This window comes from Actinia tenebrosa, unplaced genomic scaffold (assembly GCF_029948245.1).
Source record: "Actinia tenebrosa isolate PJP-AT-01 unplaced genomic scaffold, QUT_ActTen_1.0 PGA_scaffold2__45_contigs__length_23673736, whole genome shotgun sequence".
NCBI lineage: Eukaryota > Metazoa > Cnidaria > Anthozoa > Actiniaria > Actiniidae > Actinia > Actinia tenebrosa.
The window spans coordinates 6,766,806-6,788,588 of record NW_028292579.1 but is presented as its reverse complement, the minus strand read 5'-3'; the positions used below and the strand labels follow the sequence as shown (position 1 = coordinate 6,788,588).

The 21,783-nt window shown below is 38.2% G+C and overlaps 1 protein-coding gene across 2 annotated transcripts; it reads left to right on the top strand.

The window, feature by feature from the left end:
• Positions 1–414: 414 nt before the first annotated feature.
• Positions 415–19,283, top strand: LOC116300961 (pyruvate dehydrogenase phosphatase regulatory subunit, mitochondrial). Of its 2 annotated transcripts, XM_089034323.1 has the most exons (18): positions 415–644; positions 2,974–3,180; positions 3,824–3,957; positions 5,010–5,091; positions 5,796–5,880; positions 6,563–6,644; positions 7,447–7,568; positions 8,042–8,062; positions 8,785–9,031; positions 9,268–9,392; positions 9,710–10,058; positions 11,436–11,456; positions 13,225–13,349; positions 14,062–14,213; positions 15,148–15,355; positions 15,446–15,541; positions 16,798–16,980; positions 17,476–19,283. In XM_089034323.1, the coding sequence occupies exons 1-18, from the start codon at positions 586–588 to the stop codon at positions 17,833–17,835; spliced, it is 2,658 nt and encodes an 885-aa protein (XP_088890449.1). In that variant the 5' UTR covers positions 415–585; the 3' UTR covers positions 17,836–19,283. The 2 variants fall into 2 exon arrangements, with proteins under 2 accessions (XP_088890449.1, XP_088890450.1); XM_089034324.1 differs by lacking the exon at positions 11,436–11,456.
• The last annotated feature ends 2,500 nt before the right edge of the window (positions 19,284–21,783 follow it).

The following is a 21,783-nucleotide window of genomic DNA, read 5'->3' as shown; positions in this document are numbered from 1 at the left end:
TGAATTGAAGCTGAATTTACACCGTGTAATGTTTTGGTTGTCAAAGTTTTAAAATCAATACTTTAACTAGCAGAAGCCCTCTAACTCTTGCTCTTGCTGAACATTTTTCTCGTTAAAAATATCTACTTTTATCATCGTTCTATGATCATCAAATGCTACATTAATATTGGTCTTTCCTCCCCTCCCGCCTCCACCTTCCCCCCTTTCCCAAAAAAAATTCTCAGACCGCCGGCAACGCAGGCTAAAGCCGATAGGCCTTGATTTGTGGCAAAACTCCTGGAATCCTCTCTTCCTATCATCCGATTCTTTTGCGTTGGTGGTCTACCTGTGGTGGTAAGTGGGCGGTTGTCATTAGCCGGAATTAGTAATTTTTTCCGGAAGTACTAACCACATGAAAGACACGTGATGATTTTGTTGTGTTCAATGGTTTGATCTGTACTTACGATTAGTCACTTCTACCCTCGTACAAGAACCGAAAAAGGGGAAAAATGTTTTCTAGTAAACAATGCCTTATGGATCGTAAAAGTTCTAGCTGATGAAATGGCCTCTCCGTCTTTCAGATACGCTTTTCGTAGATATTGAAAGATGTATCGAAGTGGATTGAAGAACGTTACGCCGTTCAGGTCCTCAAGCCTTCGCAACAAGTAAGTAAACTTGACAATCATTATATCATCGCTTTTGAGACTTTCTTCAAAAAGCTATCAATCTGAAGCTTATGTAAATATTCCTAAAATAAGATAATATTGAAGTAAATGACCAGTTGTCTCTAGTAGGATGCCGCTTAAAATATTTGACAAATATTTATTTCGGGGAAAATGAAACAAGTCTTGTGGGGTCGTAAATCAATGGCGGGTCACATGAAGATCACGAATCATCGAATAAACAAACGATGTAATGTTTGTTTTAGAGTCATGATTCCTCTTTGAAGACTAACTTATTATGTTGTCTTTTTTTTTTTTTTTTTGAGTTGATTATTTTCAAATCAAAGAACGTTTTTATGACTATGGCTTATAAAATAGTCATGTATTTTCGCTCGAAAACGTTAAATTAAATATATATTCCACACAAACAAAAACCTAAGTACTACGTGTCTTATATAAGTCTTTAAATTAGAGCCTATTAATTATTGTATTTACGTTGTAGAGTTGTTCAAAGCATTATTATGAACTATGTGGGCAATATATTATTTCTGCTTTGGTGATTTTCATTTTACTTCTGCTTACAACCTGTGAATATCGTTCTCATAATCACTATATTCTCATTTAAACCTAATATAATACTATAATATAAAAAAATGCTATTTGAGTAAGAAGCGTTACCGAGCAACCAGACCCTAATTAGCAATAATTAGCCGGAGGGTCTTAAGGCTCTATTCTGCAGCCACTTGAAATATTGCCCCAGTGAAAGTTTGGTAAATAATGGTACACAAATGAACGGATATTTTACTTCGATCAATCTTTTAATCCAGGGGCTCACATACAAGAATCAAATTTATTTAAACTAAAATCAATTCCTAGAAGTTGTTTTTTCCCATCACTTTTGAATATTATAATTCTGAGTGGGAGAGAAAGGATAATGAAGAAGAATGAGGTGAAGGAGCAATGAGTTGTCACCTTTTACTTCTGTGGTCATAAGCCCGGGGGGGGGGGGAGGGGTACTCTTGCCCGTTTAGGGTAGGGATGCAGTGCCGCTGAGCCCTCTGAACCCTGACCCTGTTCCAGAGTAAAATCACTGAAATTCATATCCTGTTCCAGTGCAAGATTGCTGAAAACCATACCCTATTCCGGTATTGCCAAAATATATACCCTGTTGCAGAGAGGAGAGAGCGTGATTTCATATACCCTGTTCCAGAGCGAGCGCGATTTCATATACCCTGTTCCAGAGTAGAATTGCTGAAAACCATACCCTGTTTGGCGGCACAAACCTGTATAGCATATATAGGGGAGTACCCCCCCGGGGTCATAGGTTGATCCAAGAAAAATGATTACCATAGCTGGAAATATATTGTTAAAATTAGAAAAACTGTTAAGTTTAAAGGAACTAATTTCAAAAATCAAGAAGATATCATTCTTGGAGGAAGCTTTATTTAATTTTGCACACTTTTTAAAAATCATATTTTTGGCAGTTTTCAACTTGTTTCCTTCAAACTCCACATGTTTGCTGATTTTAACATGCTCTTTTATGTTATTTTGATTATCTTTCTGTTTTGTTAATTACAACAACAACAAAATACTGATAAAACAGGCTCTTTAGACACTAAACTGCTGCTGTTAATTTTGGGTAGCAGGTGATTAAAAATATATTGTTATAGCTACCTCCTGCCTGCACCAAAAACTCAATGGAAGCATGACCAATCCAAGTACTGAACCTGGGTAATATTTGAGGAGACACTCAATGAATATTCGTCATTTTTATTTAGTGTCTTTTCAAATCTTTTTGGTTCAGTACTTGGACAGAATTTTTGATGGTTTGATGCTCGACTGTGACATGTCATATTGATATAAAAATTTTAAAAAAAGGGTCAACCATGAGTTTGATTGCCTAGCAAGGTGCAACAATGGTGCAACCACTCTTGTGACTTTTAAAAGACTTTTTACAATAATAACAATGCTAATTATACAGCTTCTCATTAATCCCATATAGGTAACTGTCCAATTATTTTCTTAATTGGACAGGTCTTATTGATATGGGATTAATTAGGCAGCTATATGATTAATAGGTAATGGGATTTCATGCTCCCCAATTAAGAAATAATTAGACTCGAAAAATTCCTCTGACTGCCAAATTGGACTCAGCCTCATCCAATTTTGGAAGTCCTCGGAATTTTTCTTGTCCAATTATTTCTTAATTGGACAGCATGGAGTCCTATTACATATACTTGTTGACCACTATTAATTTAATAGCAAAAAATATATATTTAAAGTTGTCATCATTATAAAGTACTAAAGCTATTTTCCTTATTTATCTTGACAGATTTTTGCCAGTGTTATCGAGAATTTCTCCACTGTTTCCGACCCCACTCAGCAGACAACAAACCACAAAGAATAGTCTGCACACAGATGCTGGCTTACCTTCCAAAGCAGAGATTGTGATTTGTGGAGGTGGTATCATCGGCTGTTCTGTTGCTTACCATTTGTCTAAACTTGGCTGGAATGATATCATACTGCTAGAGCAAGGAAGGTATGTAAAAAGAAAACCTTTTAAGATCAACTATGGAATGAGTGGGGGGAGGGGGAAGGGGGCATGACTTATTGTGGTATGAAGTAGACATGTGCAACTTAGTTTAATGATTTCATGACGAAAATAAAATTATATTACAAAAGAATTAACTAACAATAATGGACAAGTTAGCACAAAAAGTGAAAATAAATGAGATGTGACTAGGGATAGGAACAGAACTTACATCCCAAATGCAACCTAACCTCCTGAATTGAAATTGAATTTGAAAGGAAGCACTTGGACGCTATGTTTTTGTCTGTTTGAGAAAGGCGTGCATAGAGGGAATGAATACAGGAAGGGAGGAATGAACGATAATTGGAGAATGGACAGGTGAACTTTGAACGAGCGAAGCATACATGGAAGGGTGTAGGAAGGAAGGAGTGAAAGAAGGTTTAAAAAAAGAGAAAGGAGGGAGAGAGAGAGAGAGGGAGAGAAGAACTGAGGAAGGAAGAAAGAAACGAACGGACGTACTTACGTAATTAAGAACGAACGAAACATGGAAGTATTGAATGGAAATGGAGGAAGTTGATGAGAAAATTACAGGACGCAAAGTAAAAAAGAAGCAAAGGTATTACGTTGAACTAATTAAGCATTTATTACTCAGCCTGACATGTGGAACAACATGGCATGCTGTAGGACTGATCGGCAAAATGCGCGCAACAAGCTCTGAAACAGCGCTATCCAACTATGGCACCGAACTTTACCAAAAGCTGGAGGAAGAAACTGGACTAGCAACAGGTATGTTCGATATATACGACATGCATGTTTACATACAGCTAGTTCAAAAAGGTTGTCTCGAGAACGTTGTATATATACTGCGTAGTGAGCTGTAGAATAAATAGTAGCGGTGATATCTTACTGCTTAACACTTTATTAATCTTGTGGATGTAAAATCTTAATAGTGTAACAGAGTGGTTTCATGGCAACCATGTTTCAGGCCAACAACAATCCAATATTTAAAAGCAACTGTTGAAACTAGGTTGAGCAAACCCATCGTGATTTGTGGCGAGCAAGCAATAGACTAGCCTCCATTACAGACGTTATTTGTGTCGGTCTCTTATCCCTACCCCACTAGAGACCGACACAAATAACGTCTGCAAAGGAGGCTAGCAAATAGACCTTTCACGAATTCGCTTGGATGACCACCAAACGATGGTTTGACATCAAGACTGAACTTCATTCTTTTATTCATCAAGTCCAAATTAACCTCGACTCGTGATCAGTCAAGCGAATTCGGAAAAGAAAATTTGCCGATGCCGAAGGAAGAGGCAAATAAAGCCGCCCCTACACGAGCAAGAAAAACTTGTCAAGGAAAACTTGCTCGTGTAGATGCGGCTTAATTGCTTGCGAGATACTAACAAACCACGATATTTTGTGATAATCGAGTGGAACAAGTGATTAGAGTGTTGTTTGCGCGCGTTCTTCATCATATCGTAACTTATTTATATCTAATGTGATGTTCCATTTTAACTTATTATCAACCCTTATCCATCTTCAAATCTAACGTGAATATATTCATCAACTCTCTTTGCGTTTTTCTCATCACAATTTTACAGACAATTTCACTAATCTTTACTGTGAGAAAAACTTCAACATTTCCTCGTGAATTTTTTCCCCTTTTCTTCCCAAACACTACACTACTAGTATCGCACAAAGCAAAAAGATGGGATCTTGGTTTCCAAATCCTAATTAGCGGGCAATGTTAATTTGAGATCCTTTTTTCGCTCAGCAAATACATCATTGTGCGCATGAAACCTGGGGATCGAAAATAGCTAATCTAGTTGCTTTAGGTTTCAAAACGTGTGGCGGGATGTATGTGGCAAGGACGGAGGAGCGTATGACTCTACTTAAGAGAAACGAAGCAAAGTGCAGGTAAAAGGTTCTTTTGCTGCCGCTCATGTTAATCAAATTTGGCAAACAGGAAAATCTAGAAGAAATCACGTTTTTTGCTATTTCTCTTGTATTGTCCTGTCAGACTCTTATCCAAGATAATTTGGAAAAGAAAGCAGTCTATAGAAAAATGGCGCAATACGTATACGCATCAAACGTAACATCATAACAAAAATGTCTTAAGTTAACATAATTGACCTAATAGGTGAAGATGATAATATTGATAATAATTTAATGAAAAGGCACTGATATAAGACATCGTGTTTTGTAATAGCTAATGTGATAAAACTTGATGTGGGTCAGTTATGACCCATAGTCCAAGTGAATACACCTATTTCAAAAAAACGTTGTCGTCGCGCGCCAAAAGCGACAGTTGATAGGTCATTCCGAGACGCAAATGGTTTCATTCAATACAAAGAACATTGAATCAGTCTCAACATTAAGGTCCACGTTCTTGATGAGAATAAGAAGCAGAAACACAAGTCATTCCAGCTATTCTTAAATCTTGGAATGACCTATCTTCTATTGCTTTTCGCCTATCGCCTGTTGCCTTACGCCTTTGGAGATGACAACGTTTTTTGAATTAGGTGTATCTAAGGACTTGTTTCGCATGCATGGAAGTTGCTATATTTTTCAAACGATTTTTGATAATTAAATTTGGCTAACCTTTTTTCCCCTTACTGTAGGATGTTTGGGATCCAGGCAGAATTATTAACACCGCAAAAATGTCAAGACCTTTGGCCTGTGGAGCTACGCATCGACGACTTGCAGGTAGATAAATAGACCCTTCCATGGTTGGCTCAGTTAGTTTGGCACCATCAATTCCTGCCCGAACCAACACTCAGGGTCTTAAAAAGTCTGTGTTGGAGAAGTTACCATTCCATTGCTCTAAAAATATCTGCCTATAGTTGGTCCTTTACTGTGGCTCCGATGACCACTTAAAATGGCGCTACCGTCTCTTCAAATATGTTAAAAACAGAGGGCTACAAATTGATCAGTTACGACTGTCACGTGTCACCCTCAATATAAATTTACTTTTGTTTTACATTTACTACCTCTACCAGAATCCCTTTCAAACTTAAGTTAACTAGCAGCAAAAGTCGTGCTATATTTTCATGACGAAATGCGAATTTGAAGAAGCAATAAAATTCGTGAAGCATTCTGGTTATAGTAGTAAAATGATGCCATCTTGCAAACGACCTATATTTGATACCTGAGAAATGAGGAAAGAGAGTTGCGCACTCGCTACCTCACTTGCCAACTCCATGGCAGAGAGCGAGGAGCATGAGTACATCTCTCGTGCGAGTAAACTTTGAGGGACTCTAATTGACTCTAGGTAACGGGACCAAAAATAGGTCGAGAAATTGTTCAGAAGAAAAAGGCCAGTTTTGTAAGTCACCGTTATAAAGGTGTCGATGGGTCCTAACGTGAGGGTGCGTGATTGTTCTTACAGGGCGGTTTGTGGATTCCTGAGGAAGGCGCAGCCAACCCAACTGACATCAGTCAGTCGTTAGCTCGTGGTGCTATCATGAATGGTTAGTAGTTACTAGTATTTTGTTGTGTAAAAAAAATACTTTTTTCCTCGCTATTTAAACATTTTAAGCAAACGAATATTCAGCATTTCATGTATGATCATTTTACTGGGAGTCGTCTTGGAATCAGGGATGGGACAGCGCTAGTGCACCGACTCGCCTCTCACCTCTGGTTACTCTCGGGTTCGATGCGGGTTAGATTCCTGTATTTTGCATACATGTGATTATAGTTTGTTAGGTTTCTCCGCCTTTATTCAAAAACTTTTCTCCGGTTTAATTCCTCCCTCCGCAAACGATAAAAAGCCAAATTTCAATTCCATTTTTAAGTTAGTCGTGCCCTGTACTTATGATCAGACCAGAGGTTGTTTCAGAGTTCTATCTATTCTATCTGTGATTTAGCCGTGCCCTGACTTATTATCAGCCAAGAGGTCGTTTCAGGGCATCGTTTTTACCATTCTGTATTTTTAAATAACTGTTCTAAATCTCGCTTTCTGATTGGTTAAGAGCGTGTGCTTTATGAGAGCACACGGCACGCGCGCGCTCTTCCAGTTTCGTCATTCCTGTGATTTGTATTTTATGAAAATAAATAAAAAACTTGCTTGCTGTGCTCTGTGCAGTTATGAAGCACTTGAGGATTGGCAGAACACTCGAGAAGCGTTGAGAAACACTCCGCTACGCGTCATGCTTCTCCTAACACTTCTCCCGTGTTCTGCCAACCCCCGCGTGCTTTATAACTGCATACAGCACGCGCGTGCGTTTTCTATTTCTTCATCACCTTTAAAGTATGTTATTACCATCCCCGCAGGTGTGAAGATTTACGAGAAAGTGACCCTGGATTCTGTGATCACAGAAGGTGGTATCGTGCAGGGGGTAGCCACAGACAAAGGGGACATTAACTGTAGTATATTCATCAACTGTGCTGGACAGGTAAAGTAGCCTAGAAAAAGAAATAATTTTACGTTAATCGATCACAAGGAGTAACTGCTCAGTGAATGTGTTTATATTGGGCATTCGTAATTAGCGCTTTGCGCACTCCCCAAGGACCTCCTCTTTTAGAGTGCATACCATATCCGTGAAAAAAAGAAATTGCACAAATTTGCGCAAATTAGTAAGTCCAGTAGACCTCAGTAGACCGTAGACCAACAAAACTTTGCACTAATTCGTATAATTTTGTTAGTTAATTTTTGACGGATATATGGTATACACTCTACTATATGTAACTAAGTAATTGTATTACAATTCACTTGACCTTACCAGTTTGTAACTAGTATGCGTCTCTCCTTACACCCTGTGTCTGTTATGTAGAATATACAATACAAACGTTTTCTGTGCTAGGTAACGTAGTGTTTAAGCACAGAATTGTTATTAATACTGGTGTATGTACTTGTATTTCATTACAGTGGGCAAGAGACGTTGGACTGGTAAGTGATCGATTCTTTTAGTATTGAAGAAATCAGTTTTAAATAATGGAAAAAATACGACTTCGATTCCGAAAGCGTTTTTGTTTTCAGCCTCTCTTTGGCGTTTCAAAAATATTATTTTTCAAGTTTCTCTCAAAAGCTGCGGTGGCCTTGTAATAAAGACGAAAAGAAGCGTACTTCCCGACATCTTGTACTCCAGAACTGGACCCACTTTTCGCAGTAGCTAAATCATCATTTAAATTATCGATACTATTAAAAACAGCGTCTTGGCAGATCAAAGTGTCAAAAGTAAAAGGGAAACAACGCGCACACGAATGTAAAGAAATCACTTCTTCAGGTTTCTTTTTTGCTAATGAGCTCATCTTAGCCGCGCGCGCATCGATTGAAGTGCCTCCAGCTATGTTTTAGACTTTTAACCAAAACTACCATTACTGAAACCGCAATCGAGTATCCCTTGTTTAAAGTGCACGGAATCCTCGTCGCGACAAAGTAGGCTTTTGTAGACTTTAATCTAGGCGTTTCCATGAAATTCCATAGACAATGTGGCTTTGAAAGCTTTGTATTTTTCGATGATAACATGGAAACACTTTTATTGACGTCTAGCAAAACCCACTTTGCACGTGACGGTAAATTGTTTGATTCTGCGTCATATTGAGAACGACTGTAAACGCGAGTGAGCGTAGCTGTATACGTGTCTTTTTTATTTTATTTTTTATTTTTAGAAAAGTAACCCAGTAGTGAACATCCCTCTTCATTCCTGTGAGCATTTCTACGTGGTCACCAAAGATGTCCCAGGCGTCCATTCCCTGTTGCCCAACCTTCGCGATCCGGACGGCCATATTTATTTCCGAGAATGGAGCGGAGGGCTGATGATTGGAGGGTTTGAGCCCGAGTCTAAGCCGTGTTTTCACGATGGGATTCCGAAGAATTTTGAATTCCAGCTTTTGCCCGAAGACTGGGATCATTTCGGTAAGTATGCGGGTAAAAAGATAATTGAAGGAATTATTACTATTTGAAATGGTAAAAACGAACGAATGAATCAAAGAAATCAAAGAAAGGAAGAAAGAAAGGAAGGAAGGAAGGAAGGAAGGAAGGAAGGAAGGAAGGAAGGAAGAAAGAAAGAAAGAAAGAAAGAAAGAAAGAAAGAAAGAAGATAAACAGCTTAATATACCACAGTAACCCCTAGCTATATCTACTTTTTCCAGAGGTCTTGTTGAATGAGATACTTCATCGAGTACCTATCATAGAGAATGTGGAGATTCGCCAGCTTATCAACGGACCAGAGAGCTTTACTCCTGATGGACGATATATACTCGGAGAAGCACCTGAGGTACGATGACTATAGTAATTATCAGTGGTTGCCATAGTGAAAGTGATAGTAATGTAACTAGTGATGGTGGTCAATGGTTGCCATAGTGAAGGTGGTGGTAAGATACCTAGTGATGGTGGTCAATGGTTACCATAGTGAATGAATTGGAATGTAGTGTGTTAGCTTTTTGTGAAGGGAGGAAAACCAAAGAACCAAGAGAAAAAACCTCGAATCAAGGGAGAGACCTAACAAACTCTACTCACATGTAATACCGAGTCCAGAAATCCACATCGAGACTACAACGTACATAATTAGTTTTATCGTATCCCAATCCTCAGGTTCGTAACTACTTTGTAGCAGCCGGTATGTGTTCTAGTGGTATTGCTAGTGCGGCAGGAGTTGGTAAAGCCCTATCAGAATGGATTACAGAGGGACACCCAACACTAGACATATGGCCCGTGGACATCAAACGCTTCTCTCGTCACGATAATAATAAGCGCTTCTTGCGTGACCGGGTCAAAGAGACTCTAGGATGGCATTACACGCTTCGATTCCCGTACACGGAGAATCAGTACGCGAGGAAGGTCAAGACATCGCCATTGTATTCTCAGCTTGACGCGGCAGGAGCGGTGTGGGGAGAGAAAATGGGCTGGGAGAGAGCTAACTGGTTTAGCCTGCCTGAAGAAGGTTAGTAGATTCTTCACTCCTCATATGCAGGTTTAGTATAAATACACAGGTGATTATTGAACATCTCGCGCTCTGATTGGTCGAGAAACTTAGATTATCACACGATAATCACCTCCAGCGATAATCCAAAATGGCGGCCAGCCGCTTTGTTGCTGTTCCTAATCTTAAATGTGTCTTTTATCTTCTTTTTTCCTCCTTTTTTTAAGAATCACCTGTGTATTTATACTAAAACAATTATTCACCTCAGGCTCAGTGAATATCGGGAATAATAACCTCAACTTCGTTTCGGTTATTATTCCCCGATATATTCACTTCGCCTTCGGCAAATAATTGTTAAATATTATCCATACGTTCATTACAAGACACAAAGAAATAGAAAACGCGCGCGAGTGCATGCGGTGAGCATAATGAAGCATGGGGAGAACACGAGCGAAGTGTTAGGAAAACGAGTAAGTACAAATTAGAGTAGCCGGTTATTTTGGACACGAATGATGACGAAATAGAAAGTGCGCGTGTGCTGTGTGCTCTTATAATGCAACGCGACTAACCAATCAGAACACGCGAGGTTTATATCTTAATTTTAAAATTTTAAAATAGCACGCGCGAATTGTACGATTTGTCGTCGTGACAAAATACGGTTTTGGAGGACGTCATATGTTTTTTTATTGGGAGGCGGGCTTGGTCGCTGCGCTCAGTCGGCACGGCATGACCTCGAGCCAAATATTTTCCCATCCAGCCCAACCTAACTCAGTCAATAAGCATTTTATCATATGACCCCCCTATCCCCCCCCCCCCCCCCCCCCCCCCCCCCACACACACACACATCTTTTTTTTGTAAAAACTAGGCTTTAAAATCCTTCTAAAATTGATAAACATACAGCGCGCGTACAATTGAGAAGGGCCGGACGAGTTTTTCAAGCCCGCTCACTTCAACTGTCCGGCCCCCTCATGTAACTTTTTTCAAAGGTTTTATAAGAGCGCGCGAGCAGGTCTGTACGGGTCATATGATACATGAAATGATTTGCATCACATTGTCGGAAAACACAGAGGTTCCGCGTACATATGAATTTTCATTGAAAAGACAAAGGTAAAAAGGGAATTGTAAAGTACCTATATTTAACATCGGTAGTTCCTTCAGTTGAAATTCAACTGTTATGTCAATGGAAGCCGACGGTTGATAGGCCCACAAAAATAGAATTCGTGCTGACGACGATTATCCGCGTGCTTTCGTGATTATACAGTAAGGTAATTTTGTGTGTTATGATTGGTCAATTGGCGGTGCATAACTGGCGCTATAGACCTGATTCTCGTGTTTTCTAGACTTTATGTTACTCAACCACTGTTGTTTTAACTGCAGTTTCTTTTTTTCTTCCTAAGAACTCGAGTGGAATAGTACAAGTAAGTTAAATAAATAATGTAATAATGATAATGCATGTATTCTTTTAACAGTAAGCCTGTGTCACAAAGAGCGTGATTTTTGATAGGCTACTACAAATATAATTTCTCTCAATATTCATTTTTCGTATAGTCATACTTTATTTACTGTAGCTATGGCTTTTGTATCATATTTGTACTATTTTTGTTTTTTAAGTAATTTTTTATATAAGGAATTTTACCGGTTTATATATAATATATTGTAATTAATGCATAGTTTTTAAGGGCCACAGGTTTGTTAGTATTTTTATTATTATTATTATTTTATTATTATTATTTTATTATTATTATTATTATTATTATTATTATTCAAAAATCAAAAATCAAAATTCAACTTCTAAATTCTAATATAAGAATATTTAAATATAATAAGATACAAAATCATATGTTAGAAAATAAGAATAAATGAAAATAAAAATGAAAAATAAGATAATAGATAATAGATAAATATATGTATGCTTAACGAGAAAAAAGAACGATAAATATATATATATATCCCCAGTTAGTATTAGATTAGTAGAAGACAGTTCTAGCGCGAGTAACCGACATATCTCAAATAGTGTCATTTTTATAGTCCTTTATTGTGGCTACTGCCTATAGTGAAGCGGGAGGCACTATGCCATCGACTGTGTAAGTCCGTAAGTAAGTAGTTCAATTTTCGGAGTACTCGGAGCCAATCAAATCGCATAAAAACCTTCAATCTTAAATCAAACGCAGAACGGAATTTTTTGATCGACAGCGGCGAAAAAAGACGATGTTTTTACACGATGTTTCTCCTATATCTTTTAATTTCGTGAACATGGGCCACAATTGGTTGACTACTTTCGTGATATTTCGTCCGGTTGTCGCTGGACTATCTGTCGAAACATTCGACCTATGTTTTTCCATGGCCATTTATTTCCACTGAGTAAATTCCATCGTAATTTGTTACCCCATTTACGATAATCTTATACTATTTTGCAACAACAAGCCCAAGCTTTCAAGAACTGTGTCAACAGTTTGTTCGTGGAAGATGATTTCGGTATTTTTTTAAGTCCGAGAAGATTACATTGTACTTTATTAGAAATTAACTGAGAATAAGTTTATATTCTATCTTATGTCTAATATGTTTTATTGTGATAATCTTAAGTAAAACTCATCTTATTTTACCCCATATAAATGGCCTTCTTGTCTCTTAAAATTCTTTCACGAAATAGTACAACATTATGACGTCACAGCTTGTTTACATGGGCAAGGATGATAGGAATTTAGGCGAAATTTTCTTTCGTTCGGGATATTTAGTACAACATTTATCTGTTATCACCTTTCCCCATCTAATTAACCATTTTTTATTGTGATTTAATTCGTTTTGCTGCTATTTTTCCCCCTCTGGCGACCATGATCCTTAGCGTTAAAACAATAGATTGTTTTGATGTGACGTCATAGTGTTATAGGTCAAATGACTTGCCTAAATGCGGTCCTTAAAGCATGTGATGATGCGCAGAATAATTATAGAATAGAGACCTTTAGCATCAGGTTTAACGCTAACCCGTGCTCACTGCTATGGATCAGACCCAGAAAGACTTTGTTATGACGTGTTGTTAAAGGTCGAAAATTTGACGGGAAATGCCTGACGTCGAACTGCAGTTTAAGGTTTGCGGTAACTAGCACAAAAAGTCGAGCTAAAGGTCTCTAATGTTGACTATAGGGCCTGTGAATTAAACTGACGGTTGTAATTTCGTTTGACTTTAAGTTCAATCAAGTAAAAGTCCATTCGGAAAACCAAGTTTCTTCAGGAATGTACAGATGGAGGTAAAAGCTTGTCACGAAAATGTGGCTTTGGTTGACATGACGTCCATGGGCATCTTCGAAATCAGTGTAAGTAGTTAACAAATAAAACAGTTTTTTCAGCGCTCCTTTCAGTAATAAAGCATACAGGAAGTGACGTAAACACGAAAGAAGTGTAAGGAGAAGCACGAGACGTAGGCGAGTGCTTCTCACAGTTCTTGAGTGCTTACGGCGCTTCCTAAATGCTTTATAATTACTGAATGGAGAACGGAAAAAGCCGTTTTATTCGTTTTATTATATAGCTACTAAATTTGTTTTCGGTATTGAATTTATTTACGCAAAACGACGGAGACGCAGGATTTAGCAGCACTTCATGCGTGCGGATCGCGCCAGCATCCATTCTTATCTTTTCTTATCCTATCTCAGCCTATCCTAGTGTATATTGTTTCCCTATTTCAGACCACGTGTCATTCTCTTGAGAATAACATGTTTTGTTTGAGTGGTATCCATATTTATATATCTTTTCATGCGCAACTGTTAAACAAAACAATAATGAATAAGAGAGCGACGCATGGTCTGAAATAAAATAGCTTTGCGCCAAAGCTAAAAGGGTTTATTCTAAGTCGTTCTATATATTCAATTTCAACGTATCCCTGCCTTCTCATCTTTTCATTCTTAATTCCCTCTATTATTGTAATACAACTAACGTTAAAGATATCTGTGATCAATACCAACTAGTTGTAGCTTCATTTATTATTTTCTGATTCTCTTTTGAAGACGATTTTTGTTTGTTTTTCCTCAGTCATTCCACGAGAAATCATGTGAACAGTTTCTACAGTTATTATGCGCAAAAGACGTCGACATCCCAGTGGGTGGTGTGGTGCAGACAGCCCTGCTGAATAAGGAAGGTTGTTATGTGATGGAATGTACTGTAGCAAGAACTGACAAAAATAGGTATAAAACAACTTATAAAACCATCCATATTTGGTATTCTTTGTCACTCATGATTCTGCTATAGTTCCCACAGTTATTTTTGTTTTTAACACCAGCCAACCTATGCGTATATCATGTTGATTCTCTCCCTTGCTTCAAGGGTTTTTCCATGTTCTCTGGTTTTCCTCCCTCCGCAAAAATCAACATTCCTAAATTCCAATTGGACCTTAGAAGATAATCTCGATAGGGTTGACCTCTCATATATTCTTTCGCACTATAATACGAATAAAGACGACGCGATGGCGCAATCTCGTTCTTTGATGCGAACACTGATTCGTCACTGCAGCGTCTTCATCTGGACTTAAGAATCTATAAATGACATCCTGATAAAGGTGCAAGCTAAAAAAAGCGCTTTAAAAAAGCGCATGACAAAGTACGTGTTCTTGCCGCGGTATTTAGTTTGTATCGTTTTTGCGCTAATATTTCCTTTTTATCTATTCTTTCTTTTGTCATAACTCGTTATTGAGTCGATCAATGAGGTGACGTAGTCTAATGGTACGCGCCTAATTTTCTTCCAACACTTATCTTTATGACATCGACTGTCGACTTTCTTTTGTCGAAAAATTAAGGAGTAGGTGGTCAAAATTGCATGTAACACACCTTAAAAACGGCCATGTCTCTTAAAGTTGATCTGAGTTTGCGCGTCGTTTAGATGTTTGTAAATTTTGTTTTGTGTAATGCATATCTTCATTTGTTTCGCTCTCCTTTGGTATTTAGCGAATAATCTTTACAATTTCAAACATTATGGCTGAAGTAGAGAAAACATTACAGAGGAGAAAAACACCCAAAAGTTTTCACGATGCAAGAACATTGTATTGACGTTCTGTACGACGTACTGCGCGCTTTCAAAAACAGGCTCTATATTGCCATTCTAATGCCTCCCTATTTTCCCCAGTTACCTCATAATCATCCCAACTGCCTTCACCCAGGCTGCGCATTTCTGGATCTCACGGCACATCCCTAAAAACTCCACGTTAACATTAAGAGATGTGCAGTCCTCTTACGTCGTTCTTGGAGTCCTGGGGCCGAAGTCGGATCAACTGCTCCAGAGTCTGACCAGAACACCTCTCAACAAGGAAGACTACCCTATCAACACCTTTAAGGTGAGTCTTGGGGAAATCAGCTCGAGTCGTCGTGGTTAATTCTGGGTCTTGTGGGCTAAACTGACCAATTGAATCTAATGCTCTTGACAGACACTAGAAGTGGTATACGCAACTGATGCCAAGGCTTTAAGAAGAACAAATGTTGGTGATCTGGAAAAAGGTTGGCAGCTATTCATCCCTACACAGGTAAGATTTTGAGATTATGACTTCGACTTTTAAATCCCATTCTAGTCGCTATGGACGCCGTTTTGCACCATCACGTGATGACAGCCATTCCAGGAGGATGGCACAATTGAATCTGATCTAACTTGTTGTTCGCCTCCTGTCATGGCTGCCATTACGTGATAGTGCGAAACCTCTATCGTCACCCAAAGCAGCTTGGACGTAGGCACTCGAGATGGCGTAGGCTTTATTCGCGCCCTTGACTCAACCGTACAATTCCATTTTAGGCTTGCAACATATGCATAAGCATTAGCAGTATATACATCTATTTCAAAAAACGTTGAAGGAGCGAACGGCAAATGGCGATCGGTGATTGGCGATTACACGACCGAAAGGCACAGTGGGCATGCATCTAAACACGAATAACCCATTAGGCGTTTTAAATTATTTGGCATTAACTATATTTGAACACTAAATATCTCAACAACAACATCTGTGTTGCTGACAAGAATAATGATAACAAATACAAGTCATTTCAGCCAATCTTGCATCTTGGAATAACCTATCGCTTATCGCCTATCGCTTATTACCTATCGCCGTTCGCCCTTTCAACCTTTTTTGAAATAGTTATATATGGAAGCAGCAGTTGTCATTTCTTGATTTCACCTTATAAATATTGATGCGCTAGGATACTTCATGGTGCTGCTCCAAGTGTGAACCAATGACCCCTCACTTTCTTATACACGCGCACTACCCGACTACACTGATTTAGCATTCTATGCGTGCAACTCTCATCTCACGTGTTATTTCTTACTGCGAGAGGAAAACCGGAGAACCGACAAGGGAGAAAAAAACTATTCATATTTAGTAAAAATACACAGGTGATTATTGAAAATCTCTCGCGCTGATTTGTCGAGAAACTCACACGATAATCACCTCCAGTGATAATCCAAAATGGCGGCCAGCTGCTTCGTTGCTGTTACTGGAAAAAAATGTCTTTTATCTCCTTTTTTTTTTCTTTTTTTTTTAAACAAATTACCTTGTATTTATACTAAAACAATTATTTGCCTCAGCCTCAGTGAATATTGGAGAATATTTACCTCGCCGCTCGAAGACTCGCGTCTCGGTAGATATTCCCCGATATTCACTTCGCCTTCGGCGAATAATCGTTAAGTAATCAAACCAGAAACCTAACCGAACGATAACAAAGAATGCGCAACGAAAATGGTAAAAAAATAATTTTAATAGTGAATGTTTTTATATATTTTTATTCCTAATAGTTCGCGCATGGTCTGTATGATCATATGATGACCGCTGGAAAGCCATTCGGCATCACCAACGCAGGATGCTACTGTGTCGATTCTCTTCGTATCGAGAAAGGATACCCACGAATGGGGATTGAATTAACATCATTTGTCACTCCATACGAAGCCGGCCTGGAGAACAGAATTGACCTTCAAAAGGTTAGAATTTTCTACTATTTTAGTCAACGTTATCTGTCTTATTTGGGACCCAAGCTAGTCAATTGTTAGGCATAATACTGCAACTAGAATAGATCTTTTATAGCATCAAAATGAACTTTCATATGTGCTGGCTAGTCAGAGATGTTTCCTTTATTTCGTCGACTTGAAAATAGAATTTAGGTCTTTCTAAACAAATTTCCCTGCTTTCTGGTTGGCTGGCGTGTATAAAAAATGTAAAATGCAGACTAGTCGGGCGTTGCACTGTTAGTGTGACGTCATTCGTATTACAGAAATACTTCCGGGTGCAATATGAAAAGCGTTTATTGTAATGTTCATCAAAATAGAATTTGCTGTTGAAAAGGTTTGCATTAGAGTCGTATTTTAGCGGGTTTAGCATCTGGACCCGGGAATACGTCACGACTTAAAAGTTAAAAGAGTAAACTAGAATATATTGAAGTCTCAAACCATTAAACAAATACACTTTTTTTTACACAGGAAACCGATTTTATTGGCAAGGAAGCGCTGCAGCGCCTAGAAGGAAAGCCACTTAACAAACGGCTGATATTCATGGCTTTGGAAGAACACGACAGCAACAACATTCCCTGGGGAGGAGAACCAGTTTTCCGGAATGGCAAAATCGTAGGGTCAGTTTCGTCCGCGTCTCTCAGCTTCGTGCTCAACAAACCGGTGTGTATGGGGTACGTAAAGAATACAGAAGAACCTATCACCGATGAATACATCAGGAACGGTAACTTTGAAGTGGATGTTGCTGGTCAGCGGTTCCCCGTGAAGGCTGCCTTGCATAGATTCAAAGAGCAGTCGACGGAAAATTTTCTCAATAAGGTTTTTATATGAAGTATGACGCGACGTTAGACAATGGTGGTGAGAACGTAATGCGCATGCGCATGTTCGGAAATAGGGCGAGAATAGCTGAGCATGCGCAATTCTAGATCTTGGAGTGTAACAAAGTGACCGAAAAATCCCTTGGCATATAAATAACAATGAAACAGACGCCATATTGGTGGATCTAACAAGAGAGGCTTAATGAGGAACGATTTGTTATTGTCAACCAACATGGCGGCTATGACGTAACATGCACGCCAAGAATATGGAAAATGAAAATTTGTGCGTTTTTAATACCTTAAACCAATGTTTCCTCTAAATTCGATAAACATTATAGGTTCTGGTCACGTTTAATAACCATATAACGCACGATGAACAGAAGTTGTTCAAACGGAAGCCAGACCATATTTCAATGTATGCCGCTATCGCAGAAAATGACATTTACGTTGATAACGCATGCCCATGCGCAATACGTTGTCTCGCCACTGGCGAAAAGTATAGGTAAAGGATGCAAAAGGACTTGGAGTCACAACTATTCTTTTATTCTTATTGGATTTATATTTAAACATTAATTCAAATTCGTTATGAAACGAATTTTTTTGAAATGTTTTATTTTTTATGCTTGTGGCAGGCGCTTTTTTGAATGGAATTTGAAAATCCGGCTGAGTTTTTGGAACAAAACATATATTTAATAATTTAAAAGATGAAAATTGTAAAGTAAATGAAATTAAGGCAATTGCCTTAACTGCAGCCCAAGAGAATCTTTGATCGCTTAATATTCTTGACGTACCTTTTCCATAGAGGACCCCCAAATAGCAAACAGCATGATTTTACATCAAAAATGGATGCACCAAACAGAGTGTTTCACGGCATTCATGCTCATATTTTTGCATCATTTTAAATTTCCCAAAAGAGAAATGATAATGATGATGATGATAATAATGATAAGGATGATGATGACGATAGTAATATTTTTATTATTCCTAACGCGCAAATCAGCATGTTCACATGCATATGATCAAGTGCGAGCTCAAATTTAATTTTGACGACGCTAGAGTGAATCGAATTTGACGCCTAATACTAGAATCGCCTGGAAGCCCAAGAGCTAAAAAACTCCCAATTACGCATCATTGATAATTTATTAAAATTTCATACACCAGGTTTGGGCGCTGGGGCCTGCTGCATCTTATTTACCATGCAGTCTTCCTCGCATCGCAAAACCACAGCGATCCACTGCGTGATAATGAAGCTAAGCAGCTAATATTTAATTTTTTATCTTAATTTATACTTTCGTTCTATTTATTATAATTAAGGGCTAGAGATTAATGACTCTCATGAATGAATCTTAATGTAAAGTAATTTGTTGGATAATAAGATGAATAATTGATAAGTTTTGTAAAAAAAACAATAATAATTTGTTAAAGCGGGAAATTGGAATAAAAACATCAAGAGTTTTACAATATTACGTTCTGGTTTCTTTTCCGTTTCATTTTCCTTTTTCCCGTTTTGTTTTTTCGTTTGTTTGTTTGTTGCTGTTGTTGTCGTTGTTGGTTGTTTTTTTCTTGTTTGTATGTCCCTGTTTTTCCTTAATTTGTGTGTTTGTTTCGCTTCTACCGTGTCCCAATCCGTCGCAATCTGATTGGTTACATATAACTGCGTTAAAAATGCAAAGAAACACGTCATCGTCAAATCAAATTATTTCTTTGTTTGATTCATATCAATATTTAAAAAATATTATATAGTTAGGATAGTACGCGCGCGCTGATTGGTCGAAAACTGCTTTATTTGTGATGCATGAATGGAGCACAATGCTGACGCCTTCGGCTCGTGCAAAGTGCTGCTAGATCCTGCGACCGTCTTTCATTTTCTTTCATTTTGCAAAAATAAAGTCAATACCAAAAACCGAAAAAAACCCCCATTATTTGAAAAGACCATTTATTTGTTAATTTGAGAGATAACGCGCTCGCTGATTGGCTGACTGTCTCTGTGCTGTGATATAAACACTTTGAGAGCGTAAAGAACTCGAGTAGCAAGACAAACACTTGGCCATGCCTCGTTTTCCTAAGCTTGCTTCTCTCGGACTCTACAGCTTCCAGCGTGTTTATATCACAGTACAGAGACATGCGCGCGTGTTTTAAAATCCTTAATGATGCATGCGCATTGAACAAAGAAATATTGCTAAAGGGAAATACACATAGAAAATGCACTTTAATATATCGTTATCGGCAATAATGCTTGCGTCTCATAAAGAATTCTACAGCCATTTTTAATTTTTTAATGTACGACTAAACCTAAATCAGAATTTTCAGTAAGAAATGCTTGCATATACATGGGTGGCAACATGTAAACGCCTAACTGCCCGGCCGGCGGCATTATAGCAATGCGCATGCGCATTGAGATAGGACAGTCGGCCATTTTGTATTTTACTACCGGTAACTGGATACAAACTAATAACGATGCTTTTTGTCTGATTTTATCCAGAAGTTTCTTATTATAATCTTTAAGGTGAGTAGAAGATGCATGCCTTTAGATATCCAAGCAGAATATCGGCTTATATATGAAGAAAGCTTTTCACCACACGCTTATTTACTAAAAACAGAATACACAAGGTGAAAGATTTCAAAGATGGGCACACTCACATTGAATAGTAAATATCTTCATGATTATTCTGCTTAAAATTTGGCAGACACTTATACATGCCTAGTATAATGTTTAGAAAGTTTCCTAGCAAACCAGAAGTTCAAACAGCGATCATGCAATTCTAATATTTCACATATTTTTAAGCACGGATATTTTTGAGGCCTCTGTCCACATTTGAGCGTGACGATTTTAGATCCAACGCTTGGTATGATTGTCCAAAAAAAAACTTTCTTAAGCTAGAATCTGATTTTCAATTGGTAGTTCAATTTGGAGCATAAAATTTTAAAGTATATTGAGCTGTGTAATAGTTTCTATGGTAACAAAAACTAAATGTTACCAAGCCTTTTCGGCTTTGGCTTAATATTGCACGTTCCAGACCACTTTTCCCCCCTAAATGTACCTGATCGATTATTGTCGTACCGTCGATTGCATTTACCTGTTAACTTATGTACAAAAAAACTGAACAATCGACGGTAAATAAAGTAGTATTGGTCAAGGGAATGAATGTGACGTGATTTGAAATGGGAAAATCATTTGTCCAATAAAGAGCTTTTACCTTTAGACAACAAGCCAATAGCACAGTGAACGTTTTTTATGAATAAGTTTATCCTCTAATAAGGCCATTCTCCATTCATCGCTGAGAGCACTAGCAGCACTAGAAGCTATCGAGTACTCGTTTACTCGTTGTTTAATCTCCAATTCTCGTGACTGGATGCATGGCCAATACTCCAGTCTCGAGTTCTCTGTTGCTCAGGGTTAGCCTCGTTTTGTGCAGAATATTCACGTGTTTCGTTAAAGGTCCGTGGAATTTCAATGGTTTGTGTTTGTATTGTTTATTTGCGCATTCTTTACTTTACCGTTGGTATTTGTGAATATTTAGACACTGATACGAGGCGAACCCTGAGTAAATGAGTCTGCAATCAAGAGACACAGTGGTAATTTGGAACTCAAAAATGGTCTATTTCAATAAGCGTTTTCACATTTTCTTTGCTCCAGTCCGCCTTCTTGCATGCTGAGTACTGCTTTATCGTGATTGGTTTAAATTGAGCGCTTACTCGCTGCGAGCAAAATTGAGTTTAAAATTTTCAACTCGTTTTGCGAGTACTCGGTGAGGACACTGGTGAAAAACGCACTGCGCACGCTCGGAGATGGAGTAGCGTAACTAAGGGCAACTTATGTTTTTGATGCCGCTGTTTTGATCGTTTTACAAAATCGCAAAACTTAAGAAAAATGCTGAAAACTTTAGGTTATCCTTTTCGCAATAGCAAGATAATTTCGATTGTGATACACTGCTGATTTATGCAAAAAAACTTTTGTTTA